General features: G+C 40.8%; 1 protein-coding gene across 4 annotated transcripts in view; it reads right to left on the bottom strand.

Moving 5' to 3' along the window:
* LOC126165080 (cytochrome c oxidase assembly protein COX15 homolog) overlaps positions 1–24217 on the bottom strand; it is a 67175-nt gene that overhangs the window by 20939 nt on the left and 22019 nt on the right. For all 4 annotated transcript variants that reach the window (XM_049920292.1, XM_049920294.1, XM_049920291.1 and 1 more), the window contains exons 4-7: positions 19857–19977; positions 15092–15224; positions 6669–6855; positions 6307–6562 (exon numbers count right to left, since the gene is read on the bottom strand). In XM_049920292.1, coding sequence (XP_049776249.1) covers positions 6307–6562; positions 6669–6855; positions 15092–15224; positions 19857–19977 — 697 coding nt within the window. The remainder of the gene's footprint in view (positions 1–6306; positions 6563–6668; positions 6856–15091; positions 15225–19856; positions 19978–24217) is intronic.

The raw sequence follows: 24217 nt of genomic DNA on the forward strand, positions 1-24217 counted from the left end.
AAGATGCTTTGAAGGGCACAGAGAGAGTCTGAGCAGATGACACAATCAAAAAGCTTGCTTTGATGGATGTACTCCGTGGCGAAGAGCTCTGCTGTAAATACTGAGCAGTGTGCTAGAAGCCGATACTAAAAAACATCGGCACCAATGACTAAGGTACCCCCGACACCACGGTCAGTCTGAGAGCCATCAGTGTCCACATAGGTACAATCATGAAGTTGCATGTGAAGGTCGTGAAACTGAAGGCGATAGATCGAGGCTGGAGTAGAGTCCTCAGGAAGCAAATCAGGGCCAAGGTGAAAACAGGCCGCCACCCGAAGCCAAGGTGGTGAAGGGTTCACACCCACCGGAAAAGTTGCAGGTATCGTGAAGTTAAGCTGCTGGAGCAAGTACCAAAAGAGAACTCTAGGAGGTAACAGAGAAGAGGGATGTGCCCCATACTGGCGATCAAAGGTGTCATTGAAGAAGGAGGCCTAGGACGGGTGGCCATGCATGGCAGACAAATGGCATGCATACCTACTGACGAGAAAGTCATGGCGGTAGGGACAGCAGAGTTCAGCAGCTTCCGTATACAGATTCTCAACTGGGCTAGTGTAAAAGGCACCAGTGGCCAAACAGATGCCATGGTGGCAGATAGTACTGAGATGGCATAAGAGGGATGGATGTGCAGGTGTACAAACAAAGCACCCAAAGTTTAGTTTCGAATGGACAAGGGAACAGTATAAACAGAAGACGGAGGTTTTATCTGCACCCCAGGAAGTACCACTGAGGACATGTAGGATATTGAGGGACGGCGTACGGCGAGCTGTCAGGTAAGACACATGGGAGTATGAGCCCCAAGAGTTTTGTAAATTCAACGAACAGAAGAGCAACAGGCCCAAGATGTAAAGACGAAGGGGGAAACCAATTTCACCACCAGAAATTCATACACAGGGTTTTGTCAGAGGAAAAACAAAAGCTATCATCGATGCTCCATGAGCAAAGACAACTGAGACATTGCTGGAGACGCCCCACTCAATGAGATAGGTCCATCAAGAACTGCAATAGATGGCAAAATTTTCAACACACAGTGAGCCGGAAATGCCCAGTGAGAGACAACTCATTATAGGGTCAATGGTAGTACTAAAGAGGATGATGTTCAGGATGGAACCCTGAGGCACACCATGTTCCTGAATAAAGGCATCCGACAGGGCAGAACCGAAACAAACTTTGAAAACTCGGTCCTTTAAAAATTCCCCAAGGAAACGTGGCAGGCGGCCATGGAAGCCCCACATGTAGAGAGTACAGAGGATACCAGTACTGCAGCAGATGTCATAGGCTTTCTCCAAATCGAAAAACATAGCCACAGCCTGAGATTTCCGCAGAAAGCCATTCATGACATGGGTGGACAAAGTGACGAGGTGGTCAACTGCAGAACGGTGCACTCGAAATCCACACTGTGCAGTGGTTAGTAAATTGCAAGACTTGAGCCACTATACCAGCTGGGCATGAATCATACATTCCATCAGCTAGCAAACACGGCTGGTGAGAGGGATGGGGCAGTAGCTAGAAGGGGGGGTTTTCTTCTTACTGGGCTTAGGTATGGGTATGACAGTGGCTTCACACCAGCGTCTGGGAAATGTGCCCTCTGCCAGATGCAGCTGTAGGTATCATAAGCAGAAGGTGCTTGTCCACAAGGCAAAGGTGCTGCAATGTCTGAATGTGAACAGCATCTGGCCCTGGGGAGGAGGATCAGGATGAAGTGAGAGCATGATACAGCTCTCTCGTAGTAGAGATGGCATTGTAGTACTCACTATTCTGAGAAGAGAAGGATATCGCCCGAGCCTCCTCCACTCATTTCCGATGGAGGAAGGCAGGATGATAGTTGGAAGAGCTCAAAACTTCCACAAAATTGCGGCCCAAGGCCTTGGAAATAGGAATAGGGTACATGATGACATCATGTGCTACTGTTAGGCTAGAAATTGGGGAATGGATCTTGGTCCAAGAGAGCTGTCGGAGGTTGGCCCGCACGACAGAGGAGGGAGTGGAACAGTTAAAAGAACTAGTGAATGAAATCCAGCTAGCTTTTATGCTATCCCAAAGAACGCAACAACACTGCGCACGCATCTGTTTATAATGAATGCAGTTTGCCAACATAGGATGATGGTTAAAAACACGGCACCTCTCCGACAGGTTCTGAGAGAACCCCAAAGAGGATGGTGCATATTAAAGTCACCGAGCAGCAGAAATGGATGAGTTAGCTGCCCAATAAGCTGGAGGAACTCTGCAACTGGAACTGGTGGCATTGAATGACAGGGGGTATAAATGGTACAGGAGGAAAAAGTCAGGAGAGGAAGAAAAAGGTGAACTGCAACAGCTTGAAGACAGGGAAATGCGTTGACTACGAACATCACATCCCATGTGAACAGCACGACTCCCCCGTGAGACGGAATGGCGGCCTCAAGGGGGAAGGTCAAAACAGACCAGGAAGAAATGTGGGAGCTCAAAGCGGTCATGAGGACATAATTTTGTTTCCTGAAGGCAGAGTACAAAGGGATGATGCGATGCTAAGAGCAGCCATAAATCCTCTTTGTTGGGTAGAAGGCTATGAATGTTCTATTGGAGGAGAGTCATGAGGAGGAAAAAATGAAGGTGTGACCCCATGGCGGCTACCGAGTTACAGCCTGCAAAGACTCGCTGCTACAGGGCACAGAGGCAGGAGGATCCTGCTCCATGAGATTCACAGAAGCATCAGCTTTTTTGTGCTGTCTGTCTGCGGAGTCCAACACAGAAAAACGGTTGGTGGTGCACACTGGTCACACGGAGGCCAGCCAGGCAAGGTATCACGTGGCAACACCATCGAAGAGGATCTTCAAGTCGGCAAAGGAGAAATCTGTTTGCCTTTGTTGGACTTCTTCGAGCCTTTCTGGTTAGCAGAGGAAGACTCGGGTGTTGGTTGGCTGGAAGGACGTAGGAAGTCTACACAGGAGTATTCCTTCTGTCCTTTCTGGCCTGCTGGTTGTGTAGCTGGTGACTTCACCCTTTGAGGTGAGAGTTTCATAGCTTGTTGTACAGCTCGATGAGGGGAGGTGATGCTCCTTGACACTGGCCGATTTCACAACCTCAGAGCTGAGTTTGAGGTCGCATGTCTGTGTGGCCATGTCCTTCATGGAGCGAGATGTAACAAGAACAGTATTATAAGTGACAGACAGCAGAACGCAGGGTTTGCGACTAGCCAATAACTTGCAAGTGGCTGGGTAAGGAACTTTTTCTTTTACCTGGATCTCCTGGACAGGCCGCTATCGAGATACACAGGAAAATCTCAAGAAGAGGCAGCATGGTCGCCATTGCAGTTGATACAGCAGGGAGAAGGATGTGGACAATTGCCCCCATGCGCATCCCTACCACAGGTTACACATTTAGCTGGGTGTTGACAAAACATTTGAGTGTGGTTGAAACGCTGACACGGGTAGGTGCGCATCAGGTTCGGAATGAACTGTCAGACTGTGATAACTTCATACCTGTTTCAAACTTGGATGGACACTCCAGTCTATCAAAGGTGAGAAAAAGAGTGCACGGGCACTGAGGATGAATACAACTTTTTCATCGCCCAATGGACAGCAAGGACACCCTGATCAGAGAGGTTTGGATTTCGGCCTCAGTCAGACCGTCGAGCAGCCTAATGTAAATAACACCTCAGGAAAAATTCAGAGTTCTATGGGCCACGAGATGAACAGGATAGCCATGGAGAAGCTAAGCAGCAAGCAGTTGTTGTGCTTGAGAATCAGAAGTAGTCTCTAAAAGCAAAGTGTCATTCCATAAATGAGAGCAAGATTTCACAAGGCTGGCAATTGCACCAACAGCATTCTGAATAATAAACAGATTTACCATAGAGAAGGGCTGACCATTTTCAGTATGTGAAACCATGAGGAACCATGGTGCACCTGGAAGGGTCATTCTGTTTACGTTTCGTAGACATTGACTGTGAAGATGATTGACCCATTGTGAGAAAATCTCCCGTTATTGCCAGCATCTCCGATGGTGCACTCCTTACAACTGGAGGCCCCCTTCGCATGGGAACACACCCGCCTTAGGTGATTGTTCAACCCTCTGGTCACAACTTCTGAACACCTGACAGAGGGACCAATCGGCAATCTGGGAAGTTAGCAAGTTAGCCAGTCACCCCTCCCTGGGGTTGGCCTGTACCAGGGGGTATGTGTGAACCCTACCTGTTGACCCAGGGCTGGGAATTATGTGTTAGCCACTCACGTGATAAGTGTCAGATGCGTGGGCCGGCCTTCAGGAATGCACAGGGAAGAAGAAGAAAAAGAAGAACCTCAAATGCTGAAGCAAAGGAGGATAGGAGAAGGTGAACAAAAAAAAAAGGAAAGTGAATGAAAAACAATGGTGAGATTGTTCTTATGTCAGCAATGGACAATGCAGAACACTCCCAAAAACATCCCAGACATGTTGCACAAGGGAGAGGAAAAAGAATAGCTAGAGGACAGAATGCAGCACCGAAGGGAAAAAATGCTGCAAAGGCTGGGGCCCTGTGGTAGCCAAGCACAAACCAGCCAAAACGTGGCAAGCCCCCTCGGAAGGTTTTTGGAAGGGTGGATGAAACACTGTTCTCAGGTCCCGCTGGAACCACAAGCTCACAAACTGCAACATATTCAGAAGAAACAGCCAAATATTTGTGACAACAAAGATGTAAGTTTCACAGCTGTCCTGTTAGGATGACAACAAAGAGGATTAAAAATTGTAATACCACAGATGGTAGGCTAAGTGAACAAAAAACACTGTGAAGAAAACAATTCCCCATAATTAATTTAAATTACTTTTTTTGTTTATTTTATTTCTCCTTGTATTATCAAAATGTAGATAATCAATAAATGGTATAAGTTTGAATAGATGTAATGTTAACTGTTTAGGCAGAGAAAGTTTGTAATTTTGATTAGTCAGAATATGTCAAAAAATTATATTTTTCTCAAGGAGCCTCTCAAAAAAAGGAGGGTCATCTTATAGTCATGGTCCAGTTATAATCAGGTAAATATGGTACATATGTTTGTTTATGATCTGGTTCACAACACAATCACAATGCTGAATCCGTAGCCCTTAGTCCTTTTTTCTTTTGTGAGCAGAAGTTCACAGCCATAAGCAGGTATATGTAGTCGTTTCTTATTAGGTAATTTAAAACCATTAATTTCTGAAAAAAAAAAAAAAAAGAACCATGTGAAGACATGTGAAGAACTATCCAGGAACGTGGGCCTGAATCATTAACAACTGTAAATGATCATTTTTTAAACAGTCCTAATTCAGCACTATTCAACTTTTAAGTACCACCCTTTAGGAAGTTGCCTCTAAATTCTCACATTCTTGCTAGACACTAAATGTGATTTTCTTACACACTATGTTATTACACTTTCACCATAAGTTACATCGAAACAGAAAAATATAATGCCAGATTTGCAAACGCTTAGCTGCATCATGTCTTTTAAACGTCCATGAAGTGAGTTGCTGTCCTTTTAGTCCTAGGCCTGTCCATTCACTATAATTCTATATTTATTTTAATGTGACTCAAATAATGGAAAATCCAGGATAGAATGTAACAATATTGTGAAAAGCAAAGTTGCCACTCGTCATATAGCGGAGATGCTGAGTCGCAGACAGGCACAACAAAAGAGCTGTCACAAATAAAGCTTTCAGCCCGTAAAGCCTTCGTCAAAAATAGATCTCTCTCTCTCTCTCTCTCTCTCTCTCTCTCTCTCTCTCTCACACACACACACACACACACACACACACACACACGACAACACACACACATGACTGTTGTCTGAGGCAACTGTAGCCACACTGTGTGTCTGTCATCTATTTTTGGCAAAGGCCTTATGGGCCGAAAACTTTATTTGTGACAGTCTTCTTGTTGTGCCTATGTGCGACTCAGCATCTCCACTAATATGGCGAGTGGCAACTTTCCTTTTCATAATATTGTTTATTTTAATGTGTTTGTTTATGGGAGCGGGGGGGCCAGGAGAGGGGTGTACAAATACAGCATATCAGTGCACACGCATGTGTATGCATTGTTTTTGTCATCTGGTAATTATTTCTCACAACACTATATCAATATGTGGTTTAATGCGAATTCATTTGCTTTGTAATAAGTGATCAATTTTAAGAGACCAAATATGTAACACACGCATTTTCTGAAATCTGCTACCACCAAACTTGTTCTTAATGCCCACATTACATGTCTGTACTTAATGTCCACATTACATGTCTGTACTTAAGAGATCATATAAATGTGCAATTCCAATTGAGATAAAAATATACCTGATACAGCAGTGAAGAATACCAGGCCCTTGCATGTGTGTGCAAGCATTCTAAATCGGCGTGTTGCCTTATTCACAAGTGTAGCTGCTTGTGCTGGTAGCAGAATGTCAAGAGCAGACCACAAAAAGAGTGTATACAACACAAATGCAACACTAAGATGTGATGCCAAGCGGTACTGAGACACTCTTGGAACGTCACTCTCTCCATGGAAACGATCCTCCAATCCTGATTGTACCATATACCAGCCCATCAGGCCCTGGAATCAGTTTACATCACAAAAAAATCGTGAGAACAGTGGTTTAACTATTACATGAGGTACCATAAATTCTATAAAGTCAATGCATATATTAATATTTAGCCACCTGCAAACCAATTAATGTACCAAATGCCAAAACACGCTTCTTCATAGCGGGTCTTAGATAACCACGAGCCCAAAAAAATGCAGCTGGGATCAAGAATGCTGCACCAAGTGTACGTCCCCACATCCGATGCGCATATTCCATCCACCAGATCCATTTGAACTCATTTAAAGTGATATCTCTGTTTTTTCTGAAAATATAAATAAAAGGAAGTGAAGGAAGGAACACAGAGAGAGAGTTATCTGAAGAAATATGAAATAAAAAATGCATTTCCTTAGTTTTTAACATTACACAAAGCAGAACTTTCAAAAACTATTTATGTCTGTCATAAATGTTTTCTTCAAAGCTGTAAACAGCACTGAAATATAATGTGACAAAAAATTAATTATGTACATTTTAGTTTGTGTCCAACAACTAACAGTTACTATCAGATGGTCTATTTAAATCCAGTTATGAATTATTATCTACTGTATCATTCTGACATCAGTGTTGCCTACAAAATAACATTTGTAAAGAATTTTAGGGAGTCATTAAGAGATCAGGTCCATCAATAAACTGTGCTGAAAGCAGCAGTCAATAGCCACAACAGGTTCTGGACATTTATATTATTCAGTGAGCTCATTTCCTTGTCATCAGAAACAGACACTTCTACAGTTTCTTAGTTAACACACTTTCTGTCAGAAGGGGGAAAATATGGCCCATCTAGATCATTTAGCCTGTGAATGTACAATATTTTAATAAATATGGCACAGCAAACTGTTTATAGCCATATGCACAAAATCCAGAATACTTGCATATGGGGTTAAATATTTACAATAAAATAAAAGGGCAGTAACATATTTATAATGGAGCTTGATTCACTGAAAATATTGTTCTCTACTCTTCTTGTGGAAAAGTACTGTTGAAGAATTTGCTGAGAACAATTTTACAGGGTATTATATACTTCATTTTTTTATGTACTAAAAACTATAGTAAGTGTTTGCATGAATACCAAAGTTGAGAACACCACAACAGGAACATGTTCTACAACCCAAATAGTTGTTCTCACACCCTCACCAATATAAAAAAAAAGGGACACAAACTAACATCACACCACTTGTCAGGGTCAGGTGTGCACTGCACATCAGCTACTTGGGTAGCTGACTGTGTGGGGTGCACACAAGGATTTTTTTTTAGGTTAGGCGACTCTCCATCCAGATGAGATAACAATAGCTGTAGGAAACCCAGAAGTAACAATATAAGATCGAAAGAAAGGCTTCCAACAGATAAGACAATTAAAATCCTAATGGTAAACTGCCAAAACATTCACAAGTGCCACAGTTTGAAGTACTCCTGAAAAGCAGTCAGGCTCACATAATATTAAGTACAGAAAGCTGGTTGAAACCTCAAGTTGACAGGAGTGAGACTTTTGGGGAAAATTTCAGTGTATATCCAAAGTACAGGCTAATGGGAAATGGAGGTGATGTATTTGTCGCAGTAGACAAGTAACTCAAATCCATGAAGATAGGAATTGAAACTGCATGTGAAAATGTTTGAACAAGACTCAGTATCAGGGGTGGCCATAAAATGGTGACTAGATTCTTCTATTCCGCACCAGACTCATCTCCTGATGTAACCAAAAACTTTAGAGAAAATGTCAGTTCACTTGTATGTAAGTTCGCCAATCATATAATAATCATTGGTGGAGACTTTAATATTCAAAACTTGTTGTTGTTGTTGTTGTTGTGGTCTTCAGTCCTGAGACTGGTTTGATGCAGCTCTCCATGCTACTCTATCCTGTGCAAGCTTCTTCATCTCCCAGTAATTACTGCAACCTACATCCTTCTGAATTTGCGTAGTGTATTCATCTCTTGGTCTCCCTCTACGATTTTTACCCTCCACGCTGCCCTCCAATGCTAAATTTGTGATCCCTTGATGCCTCAGAATATGCCCTACCAACCGATCCCTTCTTCTAGTCAAGGTGTGCCACAAATTTCTCTTCTCCCCAATTCTATTCAATACCTCCTCATTAGTTATGTGAACTACCCATCTAATCTTCAGCATTCTTCTCTAGCACCACATTTCGAAAGCTTCTATTCTCTTCTTGTCCAAACTATTTATCGGCCATGTTTCACTTCCATACATGGCTATACTCCATACAAATACTTTCAAAAACGACTTCCTGACACTTAAATCTATACTCGATGTTAACAAATTTCTCTTCTTTAGAAACGCTTTCCTTGCCATTGCCAGTCAAGAGGACGCCATCATCATTTAACCATACAGTAAAGCTGCATGCCCTCGGGAAAAATTACAGCTGTAGTTTCCCCTTGCTTTCAGCCGTTCGCAGTATCAGCACAGCAAGGCCGTTTTGGTTAGTGTTACAAGGCCAGCTCAGTCAATCATCCAGACTGTTGCCCCTGCAACTACTGAAAAGGCTGCTGCCCCTCTTCAGGAACCTCACGTTTGTCCAAAAATTAATTGGGAAAATTACAGTTTTGTTTGTGGCAGGCACGAAAAAACATTCTGTGAAACATTACTAAATGCCTTCTCTGAAAACTACTTAGAACAGATAGTCAGAAGCCCCACACATGATGAAAATATACTGGGTGTAAATGCAACAAAAAGACCTGACCTCTTTGTGATTTCCACATCAAAACTAATGTCAATAACAATGACACAGCTGTGGCAACAATGATTACCAAAGTACAAAGGAAAAATAAAACATGCAGAAAGATATAAATGTCCAGTCAATTAGATACAAAAATCAGTCAGTAGTGCCATATCTGAATGAGGAACTTGAAATTTTCAGCTCTGCAAGAGCATGTAGACGAACAATGACTCAAATTTAAACTATGCACTGGATATATATGTACCCAATAGAACAGTTCATAATGGGAGGGAACCTCCATGGTATACAGTCACTATAAAGAAATTTCGAGACACGGAGATAACTGCATAATAAATGTAAAATAAGTTGTAGGGCTATAAAAAGAGATGTGCAGAATGAAACATGTTTGGCTGTCAAGAGAGTAGTGTGTGATGACTTCAATGGCTACTGTCGGAGAAGATTGTCAAATGATCTTTCACAGAACCCAAAGAAATTCTGGTCATATGTAAAGGCTGTTAGTGGCACCAAAGTTAGTGTCCAGTCCCTAATGAATGAGACAAGAACTGAAATTGAAGGTACCAAGGCAAAAGCCAAAATGCTTAACTTTGTTTTCAAATATTTCTCTATAAAGGAAAACCCAGGAGAAGTGACCCAATTTCATTCTCATACCACTGAAAAGATGAGTGGAATCAGTATCAGTGCCAGTGGTGTTGAGAAACAGCTGAAATTGTTAAAATTGGACAAAGCTCCAGGGCCTGATGGAATCCCTATCAGATTCTCTAGTGAATTTGTGGCTCAATTAGCCTCTCTTCTCACTATAATCAGTCACAGATCCCTCGAACTAAAAACCATGTACAGTTCTTGGAAAAGGGCACAGGTCACACCCATCTACAAGAAGAGTAGTGGAAGTGATCCACAAAACTACTGTCCAATATCTTTGTAGATTATTCTCTGAATAATGTCTGTTTTAGTCATTAGGAACACTATCAAGCAATGATGCAGTTCCTAGACATCTCAATTCACTAGGGTGCATCAGCCACAGAATTTGTTTTGATTGAAACTGAGAATATTTGGTAACTTTTGTCTCTGGGATCACCTGTGTCCATTGACATCACAGCATCTTCTGATTTACTTCATCTTGCTGACTAGTCTCCACTTGAAGGTGAATAGCAGACAACAACAGGGCCAATTCTCTCTGGGTGGTAGGTGAATTTGGCTACTGGTCAAATAGCTGTTCCCAATCACCTTACAGTTATGAGACGTTGACTGTTGCTGAAAATATGGATGAGACAGCATGGGTCACTTCGCCTGTTAGGGCTAGGGCAAATCTTCCACAAAAGTCTACTCTCGCTGAGGGAGAGGGAGATGTGGAAGCAGCTCTGCAGGTTGTGTGTCCTACGAGCAGCTGGCTACCTCATTGTAAATTGTAGTTCATTTTTTTCCCTGCACGTGCAGACAAGAACATGAGTTTTTTTAGGTCTAAAGAGGGAGGGAAGAGGAGAGGGAATACTACACTCCCAAGAAACAGCTGAGTGTAGTTGTACACCATATATCAAGCTGCTCACCTACAGTTGTTATACAGGCAGAACACATGTCCTCCAAAGTCAGAAAAATAAATTGTTAATATGATTTAACTGAAGAAGAATTCACAAAGCAATCTCACAAAATTACTATTAATTATTCATGGTAGAAATGGTAACTTTCTGGATTAGAAAGTTGTCTATATCAGCAATAAACAGAAATGAAATCTTAAAGAGTCGGAATGGAATGAATACCTGGAGGATCGAAAATGGTTCAAATGGCTCTGAGCACTATAGGACTTAACTACCGAGGTCATCAGTCCCCTAGAACATAGAACTACTTAAACCTAACTAACCTAAGGACATCACACACATCCATGCCCGAGGCAGGATTTGAACCTGCGACCGTAGCGGTCACGCGGTTCCAAACTGAAGCGCTTAGAACCGCACGGCCACACCGGCCGGCTCCTGGAGGATAGACTCAAGCGGAAGCCTACTTATTGCTGTGCAGAATTCAGCGACATTTAAACAGATAAATACAGTCAGAAAGTGACGTAATCTGGCTGAAAATAATCCTCTTAGTTGGATAGAAATATTAAGTATTTATTATTGGCATTCAACAGAAAGTTAAGGGTAGTAAGATATTTCAAAGTAATTCAAGCAACAAGAATATTATTAAAACTATCTGTGCAGCTACAAGGATAACTCAGCTCTGTAAAGGAGAATGTGCAGAATCTCTGACAGAGATTTACAAATATTGTAGGTTATATACTACATAAATACAGTACAGCCAAATCAAGTAGCAAAGTTATGGAATGCTTCAGAGAAAGCATGAAAAATATCACATGCACAATTTTCCAATAGTGCCTTAGTGATGGAAGAAGATTTCAATCTGCAAACTTCAGAGTATGAAATACGTGTATTTAGAATTAAATGAAGGAACACAGACTCTTACAACATCGTACTAAACATACTAAGTGTCCCATTTGCAAAGGGATACGACTTAAATCTGGTAAAAAACATGCCCCGAATCTTCAATTCCATGTCACTAATGCTGTCGGTGTATTATTTATTATTAGCATCAAACAAAATGTTGTGGGTAGGAAGTTATTTCAACTTAATGTGAGCAACAAGTATATTATTTAAACTACCTGAGCAGCAAAAAACATACATTCAGCTGTGAATAGGAGAGTGTGCACAATTTCTGGCAGAAATTTACAAATATTGTAGGTTATGTGTTACATACATTTGTGTCGAGGAAGACACAGAGGGGTGGAAAGAACCCACGTGATTCAAAACAGAGAGAACTGTAAAATCGACTCAAACGTATCTGAACTCGTTGCTGGCAAATGGAACCATAATAGAGTCAAAACAAATGTATAGACAGTCAGGCAAGAAGTGTTAAACAAATTAAAAATCAATATTTCACCTACAATGGTACCAACTTATCCTAAAAGGTATTGGTCACCTATAAAATCTGTTTATATGATCATTGGTGATGGTGACACAGCAACACACGAGGTAATAAATGAATACAAAAATACTAAATTTTGTCTTTCAAAACTGACTCGCAGTGGGAGACTTGAGCACACTTGTTACTTTCCGTTGCCTCTAGGCAACAAAAATGAAATATAAAAATAAGAGAATGTGAAAATAAATAATAATTGCCAGTCATCAAGTGAGGAAATACCACTGGTCTAGATAGGTCCCTCACTAACTCTCTGGTAGGTCTTGCCTCTCTACCAGCAACAGAATATCAGATACAACAGGAAAAGGGAGAATCAAATGGGGTTGGGGAAAAAAGGTAGTTTGTTCCCTGCAGCTCGTTAATTAGCATTATTAAACCAGTTTTTTGTTGGTGTACGATGACTTTTTCTTAAGGACTATAATACATCTTTGTAGGACATCATCTACATGGTGGGCACCACAGCCATAAATTTGTTGAATGAAAGCAGGGTACTTCCAATTAGGTAGTACAATCATTAAGAGCTCTTCTCTGTTACCCAACTAGTGTCGGCTTAAAAGCTATTTTTGAGTGTTTACCCAGAATAATGTATCATACACGTGAAAATGGCAGCAAATTTGTATGCTGTGCTGCCATTCATAATGGTTTACAAATTATACTGGTCGTGATGGTGTAACAGAACATTAGTGCACTTAAGGTGGCAACAGACGTGCAAACATATAATGCTAATAATATTTTCTTCCGGTAAGTGCACTGATTGTCAAAACATCACAAACAGTATAATTTTTAAATCATTATGAATGGCAGCACATCATGTGAATAAACTGCTACTTTTGTGTGGAAGACACTTTGTTCACATAACCACATAAAAACTAGTTGTGTAATTAAAAAGAGATCTTAGTAACTATACTACATAAGTGGGAAAATGTCACATTTATTCTCTGTAATAACTGACATAATTTCTACAAGTACAAGTCATGTTCACAAGGTACAGACGATTGTAGACAGTGGAGTCCAGGTTGATTTTGAGTTTCTAGACTTCTGAAAAGCCCCTTTAAACAGTTCTGCACTGTCACCTACTAAACTAAATACATGGAATACTTACAGAATACCATGAAAAGTGTTTAATTAGATTGAAGCATTGCTGATAAAATGAAATTCAGTATGTGATTTTCAATGGTAAGACTGTGACAGGGCAGTAATTGTTTGTGATCTATACAAACAATCTGGCAAACAAAGTTTACAGCTCTCTGAGGCTGTTCACAAATGGCACATGTATACATACAGTGTACATCACAGACAATAGCTACAAAATCCAGGAAGATTTGAAGATGATCAGTGACTAGTGCAATAACTGGCAGCTGAACCAAAATAGAAATAAATTTAAAGTAATGTGAATACATACGCAATATCATTTGCCAACACGGTTTATGATCAGTCATTGGAACCAGTCACAACAACCAAGTCTTGAGTACATCTCTGGATTGATTTAATGTGGAACAACCACATATATCTAACCAGGGGAACAGCAGTGCCAAACAGATTTATTGGAAGACTCCTTAGGGATTGTGAATCATCTTAGAACCAATTCCTAAGAACTACCTGTTGGTATGGAATGTTTGTCAGAGACTGAGAATATTCAGAAAGAGGGTTTGCTTAGTCAGCATGAGAATATCACAGAAATACAATATTTCTTTTCATGTGTCATTCACAAATGGAAGAGAAAAGTAAAACAATGACTCTGGTATACATATGATAGCTTATGGAGTACAAACGGAGACGTAGAGAGATGATTACAGATTACAAATTACAAATAAGCTACTGCACGGTTCAAAAAGCAGATGCAGAAGCACACATGTGGTGTCATGTACCCGCCATTCACCTAAAGGGACCAGGAAACCCTCAGACACTGAAGCATCACAGGTTTGCATATGTACAAGGTGTTGCCTCCCCAGACTGCGTCAATTGTAACAAGGACAACAGGTGATAGGACAAGCACCACCATAGGTCCTCTGTGCCAATGACATATTTCCTCCACCATATCATGTGTGCAGAACTGGATTCACATGAATTCCTCCACACCCTGGCCATATAGGGCAGCGCAAGCCAACATGTTGGCAGCTCAGTCCACCGTAGCTCTGGCACAATTCATGCCCCGACAGTCTATCAGTCAGAGCCTAGTCGGAAAACATCGCAGTGGGAACTACAACTTTCCAGTGATATCCCAAGACGTACCTGTCGACCAACTATGTCGAACGCTCTACCTCTGTCATTAAGGATTATCAGTGGCATAGTTTTTATATCCCACTACTTTTATTCATGGTCTGTTTCAGACATATGCCTGTTTGTGTTTGACAAGTTGTATTATTTTTTACTAAGAAGAGTTTTCCCTTTCTTACTGAATATCTCTCCTGTGGTCGTAATAAACCCTTGTTTTTGCGTATTATTATTTCTCATCATGTTTCTCTACATGGAAGATATAGCAGGTGGGTTCTGGAGTTGTGCAGTAGGAGGTGAGATTGGTGGCGCAGGAAAGGACACAAGGAAGGCTAGTTAAGGTGCTATACTTAGCCACTCACACAGTAGACGGTGCACCTGTAAGCAATTAATACAAACTAGGAAAATGACTTCAGCATTATGTCAACCAGAAGAAGATTAAGAAAATGTTTTATCACTAAAGAATCTTTCTTTTCTTTTTCTCTTCTTATACCAGCATTTCCATTCTACACATAAAACAACTCTGAAAAAATTATTTATTCAAAGAGACATACACTGATGCTTGCTAGTCATTTTAAACTTTCAATGAAAATAACGCAATCACACCATCTTAAGATATTTTCATAATACTCACATCTTGAACTCTGGAAATTGTTGATACTTAAGAAACTCAGCTTCCCATTCTGCTTGTGTGACTGGTCTCTTTTCACCAAGTAATCTCCATGTTACCATTGACAACCCAGACTCAGTAAGGCGTGTTACTCCACCTGCACAAGTTGGGAATCAGATAAAAGAAATTCATTAAGGCTGCTATACTGGAAGATGCAACAAGACACCTAGCTGTAAACAAAACTAAAAAGTGAGAGAAAGAGCACCACACCACACTTTATCAGCTAACAATCTGCAGTTTGCAGTCAGATCTAAACGTTCAGGCATACACAAACAAGTCAGGTGGGTGAGAGATAAAGGAATGAAATATCTTTCCAACATAAGCTGATGTATGAATGGAAAAGATACAGCAATATTCCTCACTGAAGAGGAATATAATTTCAGTATAGGCTACTCTTTTGGAACATCCTGAAGTGATCAAAGAAACAAAAAGCACTGAATTCAATATAGAGACATACTCCGCTTTCAAGGATTACAAGAAATTGTAAACAGTGCAAGGTGCAATACCTAATTTTAGGAACTTGGAGAGATATAGTTTCTATAGTTTTCTCTTCAAGTGCAGGAATTACGGAATATTTAAAAGTACTTGCATCACTGCAGTAATCACATTCATTTGAGAAGTACTACGTATTTGGTGGGTTGAACATAATTTTGAACATGCAATGTTTGTATGTGGGAAGTGAGCTCTCATATTCTGGTACAGTGACCTTGCTCAAGCTGCCCACCGAACCTACACAATATACTCGTCCACCCTTACACAACACCTGCTCCCAATCCCTTACCTCATGGCTCATACCCCTGTAATGGACCTAGCTGCAAGACTTGTCTCATATGTCCTCCGATGACCACCTACTCCAATCCGGTCACTAACATCACCTATCCCATCAGAGGCAGGGGCTACCTGTGAAACCAGTATTGTGGTTTACAAGCTAAGCTGCAACCACTGTGCTGCATTCGACATAGGCATGACAACCAACAAGCTGTCTGTCCGCACAAATGGCCACCGACGAACTGTGGACCACCCTGTTGCCGAAGAGGCTGTCAAACATGATATTGACTGCTTCACAGTTTAAGTTACATTAATTAGTGTGTGAGCCTAACGACTGATGCCCTCAGCAGTTTGGTCCCGTAGAACCTTACCACAAATTTCCAAGTTTCACAGCCTATGCCATATGGATCATACCAACCAACACCAGCTTTTCTGAATTGCGCAGGTGGGAACTTTCTCTGCAATACACTCTATGTTCCTGTAACCCAGATTGCCTCAATCTTCATTAGTCACTGTCCTCACCCATCCAGCGCCCTCCCTGTTCCCATTTCAGCACTACACAGCCGTCATTTCACTGCCACACCCTGTCTTTTAATTTACTTTTATTTCTCTTCTTTCTGCTACTTAACCCCCCCCCCCCCCCCCCCCCCCCCGCCATCTCTCCTGCCCTCCGTCTAAACTGCAACACTTCACTGTCCACCACCCCCACCATACTATCCCTCCCCACCCCAGCCTCCTCCTTACCCCACGAGTAGAGGAGCAGAGATGGAGAAAGACAGGCAAGTGCTTTTTAGGAGGAGATGGTAGGACAGAGGGTGTGTGAATAGGGAGAAGGTGGTAGGATAAAGGGGGCATAAACTGTTGGGTAGACAGTAGGTTACCATAGGATAAGGCAGCGAACATTTTGGGAGTGGAAAATGTATTGTAAGGATAACTCCCATCTGCACAGTTCTGAAAAGATGGTATCCATTCCTCTTCCCCGACACTCAAGATTACTGCTTTCATTCAATGTGACAGTTGCATTCATGTCTGACTTGTCGATGATGAGTGTGTGAGGTGTGCTTGCTTGTGTGAATGAATGTGTATGTGTTTCCTTTTCTGATGAAGCTTTCGCTGGAAGGTAAGTGTGTTACAATCTTTTCATTGTGCCTGTCTACAACTCAATGTGTCATCTTTACGGTGAGTGGTAATCTATACTTTTCCTTATGTTGTTGTTACTAAATATGTAAATCATCTTACTTGTTTTAGCTGCCCTTCCTACTTTTGTAATCACTAGTCGCTGACGTCAGTTTCAACACGGACATCATCGAGGAGTTAGGTGTATTTGTTCCCTTTAGGTCTAAGGAAGATCCACTGTGAGTGAACTACTGAATTTCCTGTTCTAGGTATGTTTCATAGAAGTCATTTAGTAATGTTTCACAGAATGCTTTGTCCAATCCACCGCATACAGAACTGTAATTATGCCAACTGATGGTTGGGTGATTGAGGTCTGCTCTAATGTCTCTTTCTGCCTATTTATGCGCAATATGTCACATTTGTTTATATTGAGGGTCAACTGGCATCCCTGAAGCAACGACCGATCCTCTGCAGGTTTTCCTGTATTTTGCTACAATTTTCTAGTGTTACAACTTCTCTGTACACAACAGCATTACCTGCAAAAACCCTCATGGATCTTCAGGCGTTATCCACTAGGTCATCTATATAATGGTCCTATAATACTCCACAGGGGTATGACTCAAGTTATTTTTACACCTGAAGATTAGTCTCCATTGAGAACAACATGCAGCAACATGCAACAAACAGCAACTACCTCATTAAGTACCCGAGGATAGCACTCGTGGCAGGCCTGTATTCTTACTGGTGTTATGTTTATCTGAACACAAAGTAATTAACTTTAAATTAGCCTTTCTAATATTGTTTTAATTTCAGGATCTGTTATGCTGCAAGTATTGTGTGTTCCCTTTAAGACCTGAAGCTTCGCTTGTATAAATAATGAAGGAAAAACCTGGGATGAAAATTTACAGGTTTCTTAAAGATAACTTTTTCCTTGGCTTTTTATCTTTAAGGTTATGCTAACAAACAAGCTTGTGTAAAAATAACAGAAACAGTGTTAATGTTCAGCAAATATTGACAGTATTAACTACTGTTGAAATGGAAAGCTAAATCAATTCACATTTCTTGAAAATAGCAACTATTGTAAGAGAAGAAATGAAATCAAGAACTCAATGCAAAAATGCTAGCCACTATGCAGAACAATAAGGGTGATTCTATGAAATAAGACCAAGAAACAAGCAGTTTCAAAGTTTTACAAAACAACTGTAGCATTAACTATACTTAATGGTAGTGGAGTTTGGGTAATTGGTCAAAAAGAACAATATTTCACATTACATTGTGAAAATTATATTTGTAAAATCTGTTAAAGTGCACAAAAGACTACATAAAATAAGATACAACAGCACTTGTTGTTAGTAAAATAAAAAAATATCTATTGAAAGAAACCTCGAATAAAAGATATTATGAAACAAAGCTTTCAGCCAAAAAGGCCTTCATCAGAATTAGACAACACGCACATAAACACAACTCACACATACATAACCACAGCCTACAGCTGCCAAGGCCAGACCAGTGACTGTGGTCGTGTGTGTGTGTGTGTGTGTGTGTGTGTGTGTGTGTGTGTGTGTGTGTGTGTGTTGTCTCATTTTGATGAAGGCCTGTTTGGCTGACAGCTCTGTTTGACAATCTTTTTGTTGTGTTTATCTGCGAGTCAGCATCTCTGCTATATGCGTGTAGCAACTATCATTTTCATGATACTGTCATTATTCCATCACAGATTTTCCATTGTTAGATATTACAAAATTTCTCTGTGGAGAGGGAAATACTGAGCAACCAGTTCTGTAGGTGAAAATAAAGATGAAAATTTATGATCAGAAAAAGACATATTGGAGTGAGTGAATCTTGTCAATTGCATCAAGAACCATTTCTCAGCTGTTTCATGTGCACGTAAGGAGCTACACTGAAAATAGAAAATTTGGTTAGCCAAACATGCCTGTGTATAGACTCTTACTAGGTTATATAAATGGAAGAGAGAGAGAAAAGATTCAAAGAAAAGCTGTTAGTTCTCTCAGTGGTTCATTTACTTAGCAAAGGCGTGTCATAGGAATGCTAAACAAATCGCAATGGCATGCGTTGCAAGAAATGCAATGTACATCAGCAAAAGCCTTAATAACAAAGCTCAGATAGCCCACACCTCAAAACAAGTCAAGGAACACATCACATCTGAACATATTATCTTCTCTGACATGCATTATTATTATTATTGTTATTTTGACATATGTTCCTTGAGCTATAATAAATGACACATATTTGTCCTAGCCTGGCGCAAATTTGCTGTTGTCACTGAAGGTGAATATCATCACACTAACTGCAGTTGTGAAGTGTAATATCACCACGACATTCCCCTTCCCCATATATTTGTTTTCCATGTACAGTGCTGCCATTCCAAATAGAAATGGATTTAACATCTCAACAATGAAGAGTTCATTAGCGGCAGGCACAATCTTGGATTGGGGAAAGAATTTGGTCATGTCCTTTTCAAAGGAGCCATCTTAGTATTTAATTTAAGTGATACATGAAAACCATTGAAAACCTGAAACTGAATGGCTGGAAGTGATGTAAAGTGCCTAGAGAAGTACTCATATGCCCTAACTGGTTAATATGACTGAATGCCACAAGCAGGAGTTCAGTATTTGAACCCCGGTGTGGCACAAATTTTCAATTGTTACATCCAGTTAATTTTGTAGTAGCATCAATACAGAACTGATTTCAATGTTTCCATATGGACATTAACAAATATTACTCTTTTGGCTTTATTATTGTCAATGACTAACGCACAACTTCTACCTCAAAATTGTAAGTAAAAATTAATATTATGTAAAACAAAGTTATGATACAATTACACTACCTAGCACAACTGCACCAAAAACCATGGAACCACATCCCAAAAGCCAATATCCAACCAATCTCTCATTTTTGGGCGCAGCTCTCACAGATGCAGATGCGGATGCAGCTAAAGATGTGGTTTGCTAAAACATAATTAAACCGCTATATTAGAACAATTAACAAAGGTCTGAGCATAAGGAATAGATTCTCAAAAATTTGAGCTGCTATTGAAGACTTCTTAAGTAATACACCTCAGTACATTGTCCTCGACAATGAGTGTTCATCAGTGACAAGGCATCAGGAGTGCACTACGGAAGTGTGATAGGACCACTTTTATTCTCTGTATGCATAAATGATCTGATGGACAGGGTGAGCAGCAATCTGTGTCTGCTTGCTGATGCCACTGTGGTGTATAGGAAGTTGTCATTGTTGAGTGATTGTAGGAGGATACAAGATAACTTTAACAAAATATCTAGTTGATGTGATGAATGGTAGCTTGCCCTAAGTGTAGAAAAATACAAGTTAATGCAGATGAGTAGGAAAAACGATCTTGTAATGTTGAAAATACAGCATTTTTCTAATTCCTTGCTGATTTGTGTAGGTTTATTTTTTGTCATTGGGTCTAATATATTTCCAGCATGAATGGGCTCATGAACAATGCATTCTACACAGTTTTCAGACAATGCATTTAGAAACATTTCCCAGGATGTCCTATCATGCCTACCACATACAGAATTGTATTTTCTGAGCTGATGGTTGGATGATTCAAGCCTCCTCCAATGATGACACGTCTGGACACTCATACAATCAATCTGAGGTACTCTCTAATGTTTGCAGTTACATGTGGAGGTGACTCTGGTGGCCGATAAAAAAAAACAGTTGCAAATTTATGCAGCTTCGATTTTTATCTTGGTGGGTCCAAGTTTATTGTCTACTGTGACAAACACATTGTCTTCGTATACCATTAGCCTATCCTTTTGACATACACTTACATTTACCCCAAAAATCTAACAGCTGTCAGTTTTAGGTATTAGCCAGCTTTCTGTACCTAAAAGAGCTCTACTGCCTTTTAGGACTGCTTCAAACTATGGAACTCTCCTGCAAATTCTTCAGTAGGTGATCACTAGGATTTTAATAATATAGTCTGTGGGGCATTTCTTTGAATCTCACCTTATACTTCGGAGTCACCTACAGCTATGATTATCTGGAACGTACAGAAGAGGGCTTGACCTAGAAAATCCTTGTGTGGAATCCACGTACAGTCAGCCACCTTGATAGCAGCCTCTAATGTGTAATGCACACACGACCCATTTAAGGGGACCCAACAATTCTCAACCCTATGGAAAAAGTCCAGGTAGCAAGATGCAAGCTACTAACAGAACCTTCTAAATCTCTGGACCAAAACTTCTACTGGGCTCAGAACCAAAGGGTCCTGATCATTTCTAGAAACAATGCTACAGATTTTGGTGATCACTGGATTGCAGCAAGGCTGTCTTCTCAACCCAATATGTCAGTCAGTGGGTTGATCGAGTATGGCCTCAGACACCAAAAGACATGCAGTGTTCTTTCCAACACTTGCCAGAATTTGCAGTTGGTTGCACCCTCTTCCCTCAATGGCTGCTGTATCCTATTCAACATGTTGAATGAGGCCTCCATGCATAACAAAGACCGCACGCGGTGATCCCTTCCAACCCCTGCTGCCATTTCCCTATGGGGCACATTTGTGTTTCCTTGACCTTCGCACAGGACACAGCATGTTTCCAAACAAGTGATGTGTGTCTCACGGGCTCAGTAATGGAAGACAGCAGATCAAATTTATTGGTTAGGTGAATGGATTTAAAACCCCCACTTCTCCTTGGTCCCTGTCTCTCACATACAGGGTCTCTAGACCTACCACTGGCATGCCATTAACAGTCAAATGGATGACTAGTGATATTCTGTGTAGACTATGCAGCAAATTTCTTACCTTCATTTTTATATCTCAAGTAAGAATGTCGATGATAAAAGTGATTAAGGTGCATATGGAGAAGTGATTAAGGTGCATATGAAGGCAAACGTTCACTTATCCCATGTTCCGCAGATGAATGTGATTAAAAATGGAGTGAGTAATATTGGAAAAATCAAACATCTTAAACTTCAGGTAGGAATATCAAAAATGTAAGAAAAGACAGATTGCTACTTACCATAAAGAAGACATGTCAAGTTGCAGACAGACAAAATTAAAACACACTTACATAAAGCTTTCAGCCATGGGCTTCATCAATAAATGACAGACACAAACCATTCACATCACACACACAAGCAGGCACACCTCATGCACACACGACCCACAGCTCCAGCATCTCGGGCTGGAATGCGGCTATCACGTGGGATGCAAGCAGCAACCTGGAGGGGGTGTGGAAGGGAAAGTGACAGCTGTTTGTGAGAGGAGAGAGATGATCACTGTCTGGTAAACTGTACAGGGACTAGACTGCCAACATATGCAGTGTCTGCAAGTTGTGGAACAGGGAGATGGGGAAAAAAGGAGAGGAGAGGGGAAAGACCATATACCAATATAATGTATTGGTATGACTACCAACCAGCTGTCCACCAGAACGAATGGCCACCACCAAACTGTGGCCAAGCACCCAATGGCACAATATGCAGCTGAACATAACACACTTGATTTCAATAGCTACTTCACTACCAAAGCTATCTGGATCGTTCCCTCCACCACCAACGTTTCTGAACTGTGCAGATGGGTGTTATCCTTACAACAAATTCTCCGCTCCCATAATAGTCCTGGCCTCCAATTGCCAAACCTCCCTGCCCCACAACCCCGACGTTGCACCTGTTGGCAGTCTAGTCCCTGCACACTCCACCAGATGGCTTTTGTCTCTTTCCCTACCCATACACAACTACCCCTTCCTACCATCCCTTCCCCTTCCTCTTCTCCACCCCCTCTAGATTGATGCTTGCGTCCCATGTGATAGTAGCATTCCGGTCCAAGCTGCTGCAGTTAGCAGTCATGTGTGCATAAGGTGTGTGTGCCTGTGTGAATGGTGTGTGCGTCTCTCTTTTACTGATAAAGGCTGTAACCGAAAGCTTTATGTTAAGTGTGTTTCAGTTGTGCCTGTCTGCAACTTGGTAAGTCTTCTTTACGGTAAATAGCAATCTGTCTTCTCCTACATTGTTAATGTTGGATAAAAAAAGTATTCTTTAACGTGCACTAAACAGTGGTTAGCAGAGTATACAGTTAGATGCTGGTAGCCACGAAGCTTTCTGCATAATTAATTAAACTGTTCTGTTCCTTTCTTTGATTCTGTTTTGCCTATTGGATTGTTATATTTTATGCACCTCCTCTGCTTCGCAATTGCTCTACGATCTGTTCCACCTCTGGATCACAGGGTAGCAGGCTCAATTCCCAGCTGTTTCAGAGATTTTCTCCGCCCGTGGATAGGGTGTTTGTGTTGTTCTCATCATTTCATCACCATTCAGGAAAGAGGCAAGACTGGCAGTGAAAAGATTGGGAATTCACACGGGTGCTCTTAACCACACCATTGTGTGCCTCACAAAACAAAATCATCATCTGTGCCACCAAGCATCTGTGCCACCACATTTCTAAGTGACCATGTACAGCTGCTTCATCTCAAATCTGTTCTGTTGCTGTCCATCGATTAATATTCATTTATGCATGTTCCATCCATGCAGATATTATCATTAGTAGAATGCATTCCAGTTTCACATATTTGACTATTCTTCACTTTCTTCCAACATTCTCTTATCTTCAGGAAGGATCCCAAGTTCCAAATTATGAAGAATTATACTGGTTTCCTGTGTCACATTTTACCACCTGATATGTTTATTTTTTCATCAAACTTTGCACAGTTTGATCTTTCATTTTTGGATATATACTCTAATTTCCTTAACATACAAAATCAACACCTGTATGTTGAGTGACTTGTTATCTGTTATAATGCAAAACACATTATTTTATTTCTCCAGATGAGTGTCAACAAGATTTTAAAACAGTTGGTGTGTTTTTAATTTTTTTTTTCACACATAACACGATGACTCCAGGATGTGTGTTATAACACTGTGTACTATATAATACATTGTAGCCTTTGTAGATACATTTGAGAAGCTAAAGAAAAGAATCAGAATACTCTGATGATGGTCAAGTCTTGGTAAAATTAGAGGGGTGTGTATATAAGAAAGCGAGTGAGGAGGTGATGCACAGTAGCTGAATAGCATGAATAGCATACCGCTTGATACTTCAGACATTAAGATCATTCTGCAGCTTGTTTCTGTAGTATATACTTCACTGTGAGCATAAAATATTTAACAATGAGTTTCACATAATGTACGTATGTACAATAGGGGTATTTGGTCATTGTAGTTTTC

This window comes from Schistocerca cancellata, chromosome 1 (assembly GCF_023864275.1).
Source record: "Schistocerca cancellata isolate TAMUIC-IGC-003103 chromosome 1, iqSchCanc2.1, whole genome shotgun sequence".
NCBI classification, from domain to species: domain Eukaryota; kingdom Metazoa; phylum Arthropoda; class Insecta; order Orthoptera; family Acrididae; genus Schistocerca; species Schistocerca cancellata.